At 39.9% G+C, this 12,001-nt stretch overlaps 1 protein-coding gene across 13 annotated transcripts in view; it reads right to left on the bottom strand.

Moving 5' to 3' along the window:
• Positions 1–2,814, bottom strand: part of LOC129719072 (uncharacterized) — a 53,373-nt gene extending 50,559 nt beyond the window's left edge. For 4 of the 13 annotated variants that reach the window (XM_055670440.1, XM_055670448.1, XM_055670449.1 and 1 more), the window contains exon 1: positions 1,808–2,495. In XM_055670440.1, the coding sequence (XP_055526415.1) occupies positions 1,808–1,845 (38 nt within the window). In that variant the 5' untranslated portion in view covers positions 1,846–2,495. The other 9 variants (XM_055670455.1, XM_055670457.1, XM_055670456.1 and 6 more) reach the window with 4 other exon arrangements.
• Between the last annotated feature and the right edge of the window lie 9,187 nt (positions 2,815–12,001).

Raw genomic sequence — 12,001 nt, forward strand, 5'->3', positions numbered from 1 at the left:
AGCAGAGCATCGACCGACGAACAAGCAGCACGCTGGCACTTGACAATTATCGTGCAACAATCAAATTACCATTATCGCATTTGCCAATAACTAATCGGCCGGATTGATCTTCAAATCAAATCCTCCAATTAACCACATTATCCTCCAATCGATCGATCAATCCCTGCAAGTGCTGCACAAGAGTCGCTCTCTACTCCCGGAACGACACTACCAACTAAACACAATTGGGCGTAAAGTGTAAAATTAACACCACACCGCGCCTTCGGCTGTTTATTGCCTCAAATCAAACTCACTTAATTAGGAACCACCCCTCCCCCCTCCTCGGCCAAAACCGATGATGTTTGCGGCGATTTTAGCTAATTTTCCAAAAATAATCACCTAATTGCACACCGCGCAAGCCCGCGTGCGTGGATTTGTGCATGGGGAGATACAAACATGATACATAATAACAATAACAATAATCGGACCGCGCCGAAAGAGAGTGAAAAAAGAGCAACAGTAACACATTTTTGTTTGATGTGCGCTGTGCTACTGCAGTCCATTTCCCTCTTATTCAATTTCGTTTATTGTATTTTAGATGACGGTTACGTTTGAAGTTGAATATACGAAATGATGGTGGCTCATTTATTAGCCGGTCAACAATTTTTTTCTGGTTATACATATACGTGTCTCCAAGTAACGAAGGCGATGACGCCTGAAAAAAACCATTCCACCCCCAAGTAACAACAATAGCAACCGATCGTGACCGTGAAAAATCAGTGATGAACCAGATTGTGTGGATGGCTTCGCACTTCACGCTTTGATAAGCGCTGATTAATTCCGCGACCTTGTCGTAGAGGGTAAGAAGGTTTTTGCTATCGTTTAACTCTACGGGCCGGGGTCATGGATCTCTCGCGTAGTAAAGCCCGTTCATTTTTTTTCGTTTTGCCAGGTTAGGATCGGCTACGTTCTGCTGCCTCGCTAGTCAAAGCCTCGCGAGTGAAAAAGACGGAAAAATAACAACTCTCATCTTGGCCACCACATCGCGTGTTGTGGTGTTGGTTTTCTTTTTTTCCCCTTATAAGATATACACACCGAATATAATTATTTCACTCTCTTGACTCTTCTGGTGGCTGTTGTGAACACATATGAATACTAAAACGTACCTTTTTTCTTCACTCTGTGTAAGGCTGAAGTATTCCTTTCAAACTGGTATCGATGTGACTGTACATGTTACGTTAGTGTTTAACAAAGTCACTGGCCTATTTAATATCTTTCACGTTAACTTTTTCTTCTGCTTCTGCTTCTTCTTCGCAGGCTCAAGCCATGCACCGTAGTTTCAATTTTTCAAACATTTCCCGTGAAAAGCTCCCTAAAAAGGCACCAAGAGTTGCAACCTGCTTAGTATCCTTTGTCTCATTTTGAGCGCGTTACGGGTTTGGCTTTCACATTCGACTGTGGTAAATTTAATTTGAATAGCACAGTTTTGGGCTTTTGCGCAAATATCGGCCCTCGATGGAAGCTCTGCTTTGTGCAGTAATGGCACTTCTACACTGCACTTCGTAAATCCAATCGATTTGTATCCGTTTCTGTGATTTAAATCTAATACGCTAATAGGAAAATTTTTTAAAACGTGTCACTTGCCACTAGCTAACAGGTAATACCATACCACATCACACACAGTTCAAGTCGGTTGTCGTCGTCGTCGTCGTCGTCGCCGTCGTTATAGCTTTGGATGATTGGGCTTGGGAAGGTAGCAGAAGCAGCAGCAGCAGCAAACAGTGCACAAGAGGGGTGAAAAGAAACCGTAGAGTAACCGTATACGCACCGAATCCCGTCAGCAGTCGCTTGTTGGCGTTGATTCATCTCCTCACTATGCCGGCATTCGAACCCTCGCCTGTATATTTTTATTTCTTCTTGTGGGCTTTATTTCTACCTTCTTCTTCTTCTTTCGTTTCATATATGGCAGCATAACACTCCCCTACATTAACAGGCACTCCCGGAGCCTCAGGCAGCAGCAGGCTCATAAAGCTGGACACGACCGAACGAACGGAGCTCAACACGTTTTCACATCTGATACAGCCGAGCGCGCAAACTAAACTATCTATGCTTCGGTCGGTTCCCAAACGAGTTTCCTTCTCCTTCTGAGAAGCTCAACTCTCAACGATCAGCAGGCACAGCGAAACTCGGCTCAGTCATCAACCGACCCTTACTTCTTTCCTACTCCGGTTTTGGTGGCTTAACAACAGTCAGTCAGTCATTCCGATCGCCTGTGTGTTTACTCTGTGTGTGCGCGCGGTTGGCGGTGGAGAGTTGAGCTTAATCGCATTACTTAAGTGAGATCTCAGCCGTGCCTTGCGTCCGTTTCTGCCGTCCACCACATCTCTTTCACTTCTGCTTGGCCACCGAGTCAACTTCACAAACTTGTGTTGGTAATTGGTGAAATGGCGTTAATCTCATAACTGTGACTATGACAAATTTTCAAATCGATAATTTCCACTAATTCCCCCCACTAAACTCACCCAAATTCGACACCACCGGTTTCACTTCACCTTCTGTGTTGTGTTTCAAACACTCTCGGGTTATTTTTCGCCAGATTTTTCCAACTTAATGCGCAAGTACGTGACCCACCCGTAGGTCACTGTCACCACTCTAGAGCTATCTGCCTGCTCACCACTGATTCACCGACTTTGCTCGAAGAAGCATGATTCGCGTACAGGTTTTCCCCACCTGTTGGATGGAATGAAGCATGCATACACACACGCGAACCGATCGCACACCTTTTTCTGTGTTCCCTTCTGATCAAGGCGATCTCACGCCGGAGCTTGATGGCTTTTATCCGTTGCACAAAAACGGTCGTGAATGCCGCGCTACCGACCGAGCAGGCTAGTGAACTCACTCACTGAGCGCAATTCGATGTATTGACCCTCGGCAAATCTCAAAACAATAAACAAACCTCGACATTGCACCACAGCCCGGTTCGTATTTTTAGCATCAACCAAAAATAGATCACCTTTCACACACTACCCTTAGCTTAGCAGCAGCAGCAGCAGGCAGCGGGGCGTTTATGTCTGTGGTGAGCGCAACACCTTTGATGAACGTTCTTTTCAACCTGGCCTGTGTTTACCTAGCACCCATACATATCAAGTCCGGGGTTCTGGTTGCAAATTTTTAGTCTGATGTCATTCTTGGGTTGTAAAATAAGTTCAGTTCGCGTTGACTGGTGACTGAAGAGCCGCGTTCCTCGGCGGAAGAATTCGAGCAGGGCCGGCGTCAGGCCGTCATAATTTTCAAGATTTATTGTTTTCCATTTTCGTATGTTGTTGAAGAAATATGATCGTGAACACAATTTAATTGTGGAACGGTTAGAAAAACATTTGTAATTTATGCACGAATCATGAAATTTTCTAGAACTGTTGATTTTTTCTATTTCTTTTGTTATATTTGGTTAAGCCCTAAATTGTTTTGAAAACAACTTCTTTTCTTTGTGTGTGATTTATTTTTACTTGCTTGTTTTCTATTTCATTTTGATCGTTGTTGAGCTGTTTAACCACAAGATGCATCGCAATATTCAATACGTCGTTGGAAAGATAAAATGATAAACAATTTTGTGATCTGTCAGTTATCATGATTACTTCGTTGCACAGCAGTGAAATTTGCTGAAAATTTCCAAGGTCGAATTTCCGTGCACAATGCATCAGTCACGTGTGTGCCTAGCACGGGCCCCATGAGTTGACATCAACCATCTGCTGTGATATTCTCTATAATTACCACTAAAAACTATTTACACAGAAACTTTCCATCCCATTAGGTTAACTAATGTTTGTTTCCATGAGCCTAGACTATTTTGATGTCTAGAAGGTAAAGGATTTCTGAAAAGCTTGTAATCTGCTGTGAGTAGGATTGCCAATATTTCTTTTTATAATTTGGAAAATTGCTGGAAATATTTTGTCCTTTTCGGGGCTTTAGAAGGGGTTTTCGGCCATTCTGTGATAAGTTTGAGGTCATTTTCTTTTTTGGCATTTAGAAGTCATTTTCTGATATTAATTTGGAATCATTTTCTTCTTCAACCTACAGTAAGGGTATTTGACGACTCTAAGCTTTTTTGGCCTCTTCTTGACTTTAAAAGGGGTTTTCGGCCATTCTAAGCATAATTTGGGATCATTTTCTTTTTTGGCCTTTTCTGGCCTTTAGAAGGCGTTTTTGGCGATTCTAAGCATAATTTGGGATCATTTTCTTTTTTGGCCTTTTCTGGCCTTTAGAAGGCGTTTTTGGCAATTCTGAGCATAATTTGGGATCATTTTCTTTTTTAGCCTTTCCTGGCCTTAAGAAGGCGTTTTTGGCTATTCTGAGCATTATTTTGGATCATTTTCTTTTTTAGCCTTTTCTGGCCTTTAGAAGGCGTTTTTGGCTATTCTGAGCTTAATTTGGGATCATTTTCTTTTTTGGCCTTTTCTGGCCTTTAGAAGGCGTTTTCGGAGATTCTGAGCTTAATTCGGGATCATTTTCCTTGTTGGGCTTTTTCTGGCCTTCAGAAGGCGTTCTCGGCGATTCTGAGCTCAATTTGGGATCATTCTCTTTTTTGGCCTTTTCTGGCCTTTAAAAGGCGTTTTTGCGATTCTGAGCTCAATTTGGGATCATTTTCTTTTTTGGCCTTTTCTGGCCTTTAGAAGGCGTTTTTGGCGATTCTGAGCATTATTTGGGATCATTTTCTTTTTTGGCCTTTAGAAGGCGTTTTCTAAGACTCTGAGCTTAATTTGGGATCATTTTCCTTGTTGGGCTTTTTCTGGACTTCAGAAGGCGTTCTCGGCGATTCTGAGCTCAATTTGCGATCATTCTCTTTTTTGGCCTTTTCTGGCCTTTAGAAGGCGTTTTTTGCGACTCTGAGCTCAATTTGGGATAATTCTATTTTTGGCCTTTTCTGAAGGCGTTTTTGGTCATTCTGAGCTTAATTTGGGATCATTTTCTTTTTTGGCGTTTTTGGTGATTTTAAGCATAATTTGGGATCATTTTCTATTTTGGCCTTTTCTGGCCTTAAGAGGGCGTTTTTGGCGATTCTGAGCATAATTTGGGATCATTCTCTTTTTTGGCCTTTTCTGGCTTTAAGAAGGCGTTTTTTGGCGATTCTGAGCATAATTTGGGATCATTTTCTTTTTTGGCCTCTCCTGGCCTTAAGAAGGAGTTTTTGGCCATTCTGAGCTTATTTTGGGATCATTTCCTTTTTTGGCCTTTTCTGGCCTTTAGAAGGCGTTTTTTGCGATTCTGAGCTCAATTTGGGATCATTTTCTTATTTGGTCTTTTCTGGCCTTAAGAAGGCGTTTTTGGCGATTCTGAGCATAATTTGGGATCATTTTCTTTTTTGGCCTTTCCTGGCCTTAAGAAGGCGTTTTTGGCCATTCTGAGCTTATTTTGGGATCATTTTCTTTTTTGGCCTTTTCTGGCCTTTAGAAGGCATTTTAGGCCATTCTGAGCTTAATTTGGGATCATTTTCTTGTTGGGCTTTTTCTGGCGTTTTTGGCGATTTTAAGCATAATTTTGGATCATTTTCTATTTTGCCTTTTCTGACCTTTAGAAGGCGTTTTTGGCGATTCTGAGCATAATTTGGGATCATTTTCTATTTTGGCCTTTTATGGCCTTTAGAAGGCGTTTTTGGTCATTCTGGGCTTATTTTGGGATCATTTTCTTTTTGGCCTTTTCTGGCCTTTAGAAGGCGTTTTTTGCCATTCTGAGCTTATTTTGGGATCATTCTCTTTTTTGGCCTTTTCTGGCCTTTAGAAGGCGTTTTAGTTCATTCTGAGCTTAATTTGGGATCATTTTCTTGTTTGGCCTTTTCTTGCGTTTTTGGCGATTTTAGCATAATTTTGGATCATTTTCTATTTTGGCCTTTTCTGGCCTTTAGAGGGCGTTTTTGGCGAATCTGAGCTTAATTTGGGATCATTTTCTTTTTTAGCCTTTTCTGGCCTTTAGAAGGCGTTTTTGGCCATTCTGAGCTTATTTTGGGATCATTTTCTTTTTTGGCCTTTTCTGGCCTTTAGAAGGCGTTTTAGTTCATTCTGAGCTTAATTTGGGATCATTTTCTTGTTTGGCCTTTTCTGGCGTTTTTGGCGATTTTAAGCATAATTTTGGATCATTTTCTATTTTGGCCTTTTCTGGCCTTTAGAGGGCGTTTTTGGCGATTCTGAGCTTAATTTGGGATCATTTTCTTTTTTGGCCTTTTCTGGCCTTTAGAAGGCGTTTTTGGCCATTCTGAGCTTATTTTGGGATCATTTTCTTTTTTGGCCTTTTCTGGCCTTTAGAAGGCGTTTTAGTTCATTCTGAGCTTAATTTGGGATCATTTTCTTGTTTGGCCTTTTCTGGCGTTTTTGGCGATTTTAAGCATAATTTTGGATCATTTTCTATTTTGGCCTTTTCTGGCCTTTAGAGGGCGTTTTAGGCGATTCTGAGCTCAATTTGGGATCATTTTCTTTTTTTAGCCTTTTCTGGCCTTTAGAAGGCAATTTGGCGATTCTGAGCATAATTTGGGATCATTTTCTTTTTTGGCCTTTTCTGGCCTTTAGAAGGCGTTTTCGGAGATTCTGAGCTTAATTTGGGATCATTTTCCTTGTTGGGCTTTTTCTGGCCTTCAGAAGGCGTTCTCGGCGTTTCTGAGCTCAATTTGGGATCATTCTCTTTTTTGGCCTTTTCTGGCTTTAAGAAGGCGTTTTTGGCGATTCTGAGCATAATTTGGGATCATTTTCTTTTTTGGCCTTTTCTGGCCTTTAGAAGGCGTTTTCGGAGATTCTGAGCTTATTTTGGGATCATTTTCTTTTTTGGCCTTTTCTGGCGTTTTTGGCGATTTCAAGCATAATTTGGGATCATTTTTTATTTTGGCCTTTAGAGGGCGTTTTTGGCGATTCTGAGCTCAATTTGGGATCATTTTCTTTTTTGGCCTTTTCTGGCCTTTAGAAGGCGTTTTCGGAGATTCTGAGCTTAATTTGGGATCATTTTCCTTGTTGGGCTTTTTCTGGCCTCCAGAAGGCGTTCTCGGCGATTCTGAGCTCAATTTGGGATCATTTTCATTTTGGCCTTTAAAAGGCGTTTTTGGCGATTCTGAACATAATTTGGGATCATTTTCTTTTTTGGCCTTTTCTGGCCTTTAGAAGGCGTTTTTTGCCATTCTGAGCTTATTTTGGGATCATTCTCTTTTTTGGCCTTTTCTGGCCTTTAGAAGGCGTTTTAGTTCATTCTGAGCTTAATTTGGGATCATTTTCTTGTTTGGCCTTTTCTTGCGTTTTTGGCGATTTTAAGCATAATTTTGGATCATTTTCTATTTTGGCCTTTTCTGGCCTTTAGAGGGCGTTTTTGGCGATTCTGAGCTTAATTTGGGATCATTTTCTTTTTTAGCCTTTTCTGGCCTTTAGAAGGCAATTTGGCGATTCTGAGCATAATTTGGGATCATTTTCTTTTTTGGCCTTTTCTGGCCTTTTCTGGCCTTTAGAAGGCGTTTTTGGCCATTCTGAGCTTATTTTGGGATCATTTTCTTTTTTGGCCTTTTCTGGCCTTTAGAAGGCGTTTCAGTTCATTCTGAGCTTAATTTGGGGTCATTTTCTTGTTTGGCCTTTTCTGGCGTTTTTGGCGATTTTAAGCATAATTTTGAATCATTTTCTATTTTGGCCTTTTCTGGCCTTTAGAGGGCGTTTTTGGCCATTCTGAGCTTAATTTAGGATCATTTTCTTTTTTGGCCTTTTCTGGCGTTTTTGGCGATTTCAAGCATAATTTGGGATCATTTTCAATTTTGGCCTTTAGAGGGCGTTTTTGGCGATTCTGAGCTCAATTTGGGATCATTTTCTTTTTTGGCCTTTTCTGGCCTTTAGAAGGCGTTTTCGGAGATTCTGAGCTTAATTTGGGATCATTTTCCTTGTTGGGCTTTTTCTGGCCTTCAGAAGGCGTTCTCGGCGTTTCTGAGCTCAATTTGGGATCATTCTCTTTTTTGGCCTTTTCTGGCTTTAAGAAGGCGTTTTCGGAGATTCTGAGCTTAATTTGGGATCATTTTCCTTGTTGGGCTTTTTCTGGCCTTCAGAAGGCGTTCTCGGCGATTCTGAGCTCAATTTGGGATCATTTTCATTTTGGCCTTTAAAAGGCGTTTTTGGCGATTCTGAGCATAATTTGGGATCATTTTCTTTTTTGACCTTTTCTGGCCTTTAGAAGGCGTTTTTTGCCATTCTGAGCTTATTTTGGGATCATTCTCTTTTTTGGCCTTTTCTGGCCTTTAGAAGGCGTTTTAGTTCATTCTGAGCTTAATTGGGGATCATTTTCTTGTTTGGCCTTCTCTGGCGTTTTTGGCGATTTTAAGCATAATTTTGAATCATTTTCTATTTTGGCCTTTTCTGGCCTTTAGAGGGCGTTTTAGGCGATTCTGAGCTTAATTTGGGATCATTTTCTTTTTTGGCCTTTTCTTGCCTTTAGAAGGCGTTTTAGGCCATTCTGAGCTTAATTTGGGATCATTTTCTTGTTTGGCCTTTTCTGGCGTTTTTGGCGATTTTAAGCATAATTTTGGATCATTTTCTATTTTGGCCTTTTCTGACCTTTAGAAGGCGTTTTTGGCGATTCTGAGCATAATTTGGGATCATTTTCTTGTTTGGCCTTTTCTGGCCTTTAGAAGGCAATTTGGCGATTCTGAGCATAATTTGGGATCATTTTCTTTTTTGGCCTTTTCTGGCCTTTAGAAGGCGTTTTCGGAGATTCTGAGCTTAATTTGGGATCATTTTCCTTGTTGGGCTTTTTCTGGCCTTCAGAAGGCGTTCTCGGCGTTTCTGAGCTCAATTTGGGATCATTCTCTTTTTTGGCCTTTTCTGGCTTTAAGAAGGCGTTTTTGGCGATTCTGAGCATAATTTGGGATCATTTTCTTTTTTGGCCTTTCCTGGCCTTAAGAAGGCGTTTTTGGCCATTCTGAGCTTAATTTGGGATCATTTCCTTTTTTGGCCTTTAGAAGGCGTTTTTTGCGATTCTGAGCTCAATTTGGGATCATTTTCTTATTTGGTCTTTTCTGGCCTTAAGGAGGCGTTTTTGGCGATTCTGAGCATAATTTGGGATCATTTTCTTTTTTGGCCTTTCCTGGCCTTAAGAAGGCGTTTTTGGCCATTCTGAGCTTATTTTGGGATCATTTTCTTTTTTGGCCTTTTCTGGCCTTTAGAAGGCGTTTTAGGCCATTCTGAGCTTAATTTGGGATCATTTTCTTGTTTGGCCTTTTCTGGCGTTTTTGGCGATTTTAAGCATAATTTTGGATCATTTTCTATTTTGGCCTTTCTGACCTTTAGAAGGCGTTTTTGGCGATTCTGAGCATAATTTGGGATCATTTTCTATTTTGGCCTTTTCAGGCCTTTAGAAGGCGTTTTTGGCCATTCTGAGCTTAATTTAGGATCATTTTCTTTTTTGGCCTTTTCTGGCGTTTTTGGCGATTTCAAGCATAATTTGGGATCATTTTCTATTTTGGCCTTTAGAGGGCGTTTTTGGCGATTCTGTGCTCAATTTGGGATCATTTTCTTTTTTGGCCTTTTCTGGCCTTTAGAAGGCGTTTTCGGAGATTCTGAGCTTAATTTGGGATCATTTTCCTTGTTGGGCTTTTTCTGGCCTTCAGAAGGCGTTCTCGGCGATTCTGAGCTCAATTTGGGATCATTTTCATTTTGGCCTTTAAAAGGCGTTTTTGGCGATTCTGAGCATAATTTTGGATCATTTTCTATTTTGGCCTTTTCTGGCCTTTAGAAGGCGTTTTTTGCCATTCTGAGCTTATTTTGGGATCATTCTCTTATTTGGCCTTTTCTGGCCTTTAGAAATCGTTTTTGGTCATTCTGAGCTTAATTTGGGATCATATTTTTTTTGGCGATTTTAAGCATAATTTGGGATCATTTTCTATTTTGGCCTTTTCTGGTTTTTAGAGGGCGTTTTTGCGATTCTGAGCTCAATTTGGGATCATTTTCTTTTTGGGCTTTTCTGGCGTTTATGGCCATTCTGCGCATAATTTGGGATCATTTCCTTTTTTGGCCTTTTCTGGCCTTTAGAAGGCATTTTCGGAGATTCTGAGCTTAATTTAGGATCATTTTCCTTGTTGGGCTTTTTCTGGTCTTCAGAGGGCGTTCTCGGCGATTCTAAGCTCAGTTTGGGATCATTCTCTTTTTGGCCTTTTCTGGCCTTTAGAAGGCGTTTTTTGCGATTCTGAGCTCAATTTGGGATCATTTTCTCTTATGGCGTTTTTGGCGATTTTAAGCATAATTTGGGATCATTTTCTTTTTTGGCCTTTTCTAGCCTTTAGAAGGCGTTTTTGGCGATTCTGAGCATAATTTGGGATCATTTCCTTTTTTGGCCTTTTCTGGCCTTTAGAAGGCGTTTTCGGAGATTCTGAGCTTAAGAGCTTAAGAAGGGGTTTTCGGCGAATCTGGGCTTAATTTGGGATCATTTTACTTTCTGACTCAACATCAAATAAATTTTAATTTAAGCTTTTCAAACTAGTTAGATAATCGAAATATTCATTTCTAAAGATTTTCAGGGCCACTTTTTAATCGATTAGATTAGAACTGCTCATTTCATAATTTACGAGGAAGGAAAATTCAGCTTTGCATCAAGAACTTGTTTGTGGCCCTGAGAAGGGCCGATTATAATTTGAATTTTCAGGAAGAATGAAGCAATTTACTTGGATCTAGTGTGTTTCGTAACAGCTGTGCTTGGCCAGCGCTCCAGGCAACAGTAAACACATGGAAATCTGAACTTCACTAGCATCGCTCTCCTTGCGATGAGGCTTCTTTTCTTATCACCTTTGGTAATGTTTACTTTATCTCAACGATATGCTGGTTGACGAAAAACTAATGTACTTTCACGCACAATGTTTGTCTGTATACCTACAAACAAAATGTAACGCAGTCCGCCCTTTTTTCACACTCCTTCGTTCCACCACCTACGCCACGTCGCATGGTTTTTGCGGTAGTCCTCTCCGTAATTAATAAAGACAATCACACGGGTTTGTTAATCGTCAAATCGCTATTTCTTTCTGTTAACCATTAATAATTACCTACTTAAATTTCGAACATTGCGTCTTTTTCGTTTTATTACTATTTATTAAATTTATAAAATATTCAAAACAATTATGGATACGAAGTGAGCAACAATTTTTACTGGAAACTTAATTTTATCAAAAATTTATTTTAGTCCCTGTTGTCACAAATGGGGTTCTCCGCTTTCCACATGAGCTAATTGCCTGTTGAATCGTGGGCAAGTGGCGGATTCACCTCAGCTGAATGATTATTATTTTTATTTACCTCATCAGGATTTAAACTAAACTAGTTGACTTGTTCTGTTTTTCATTTTTCACGAATTTGGTGAATAAAAAAATGATTTTGTTTCAAAAAATAAACATAAAAAAAATTTACATACAATTAGAGGGGTGGGAGAGGCTAATGAGAATTCATTGATTGTGTTATTATTGGGGCGGAGAAGTGATCCACATATTTATAAATTTGGACATTTTTGTTATTAAATCATAATTTATTTCAAGCTGAGTCAAAGTTTTCTCACATTTATTTACGTTTCTCTCAATCATAAACTAAGTCATGAAATTTTTTATTAAAAGATGATCTGATGTTCATGTACTTCAAATAATAAATTCTTCAAAAAACGAAATGAATTCGTTAGATGTATTTTGCTGTTACATCAAAGCAATTTGAGGAAGTATTTAAAGCGTATTAAAATCAATAAAATTCCGACACTTATTTAATTTACTGCTTTTAACACGACAGCAAAGTAGTGAAAAAGATGCAAAGTTAATTTCATCAAACGATGAACAAAATGCCGCCCCACACCGGGTTTGAATGAGAGGTTTTGATAAAATTGTAGAACAAGATATGTCGAAGACTTTGTTTGTTATTGGAATCGTCAGCCTCATTCATGAATCATATTTTTTATCGATTTCCTCGAAAAAAAAACTTATCATCCAATTCCAATTGTAATCCACTTATCGCTTGCATGTCAATAAGGTAGTACCTACCACTGGCTA

Source organism: Wyeomyia smithii, chromosome 1, assembly GCF_029784165.1.
Source record: "Wyeomyia smithii strain HCP4-BCI-WySm-NY-G18 chromosome 1, ASM2978416v1, whole genome shotgun sequence".
In the NCBI taxonomy this organism is placed as follows: Eukaryota; Metazoa; Arthropoda; class Insecta; order Diptera; family Culicidae; genus Wyeomyia; species Wyeomyia smithii.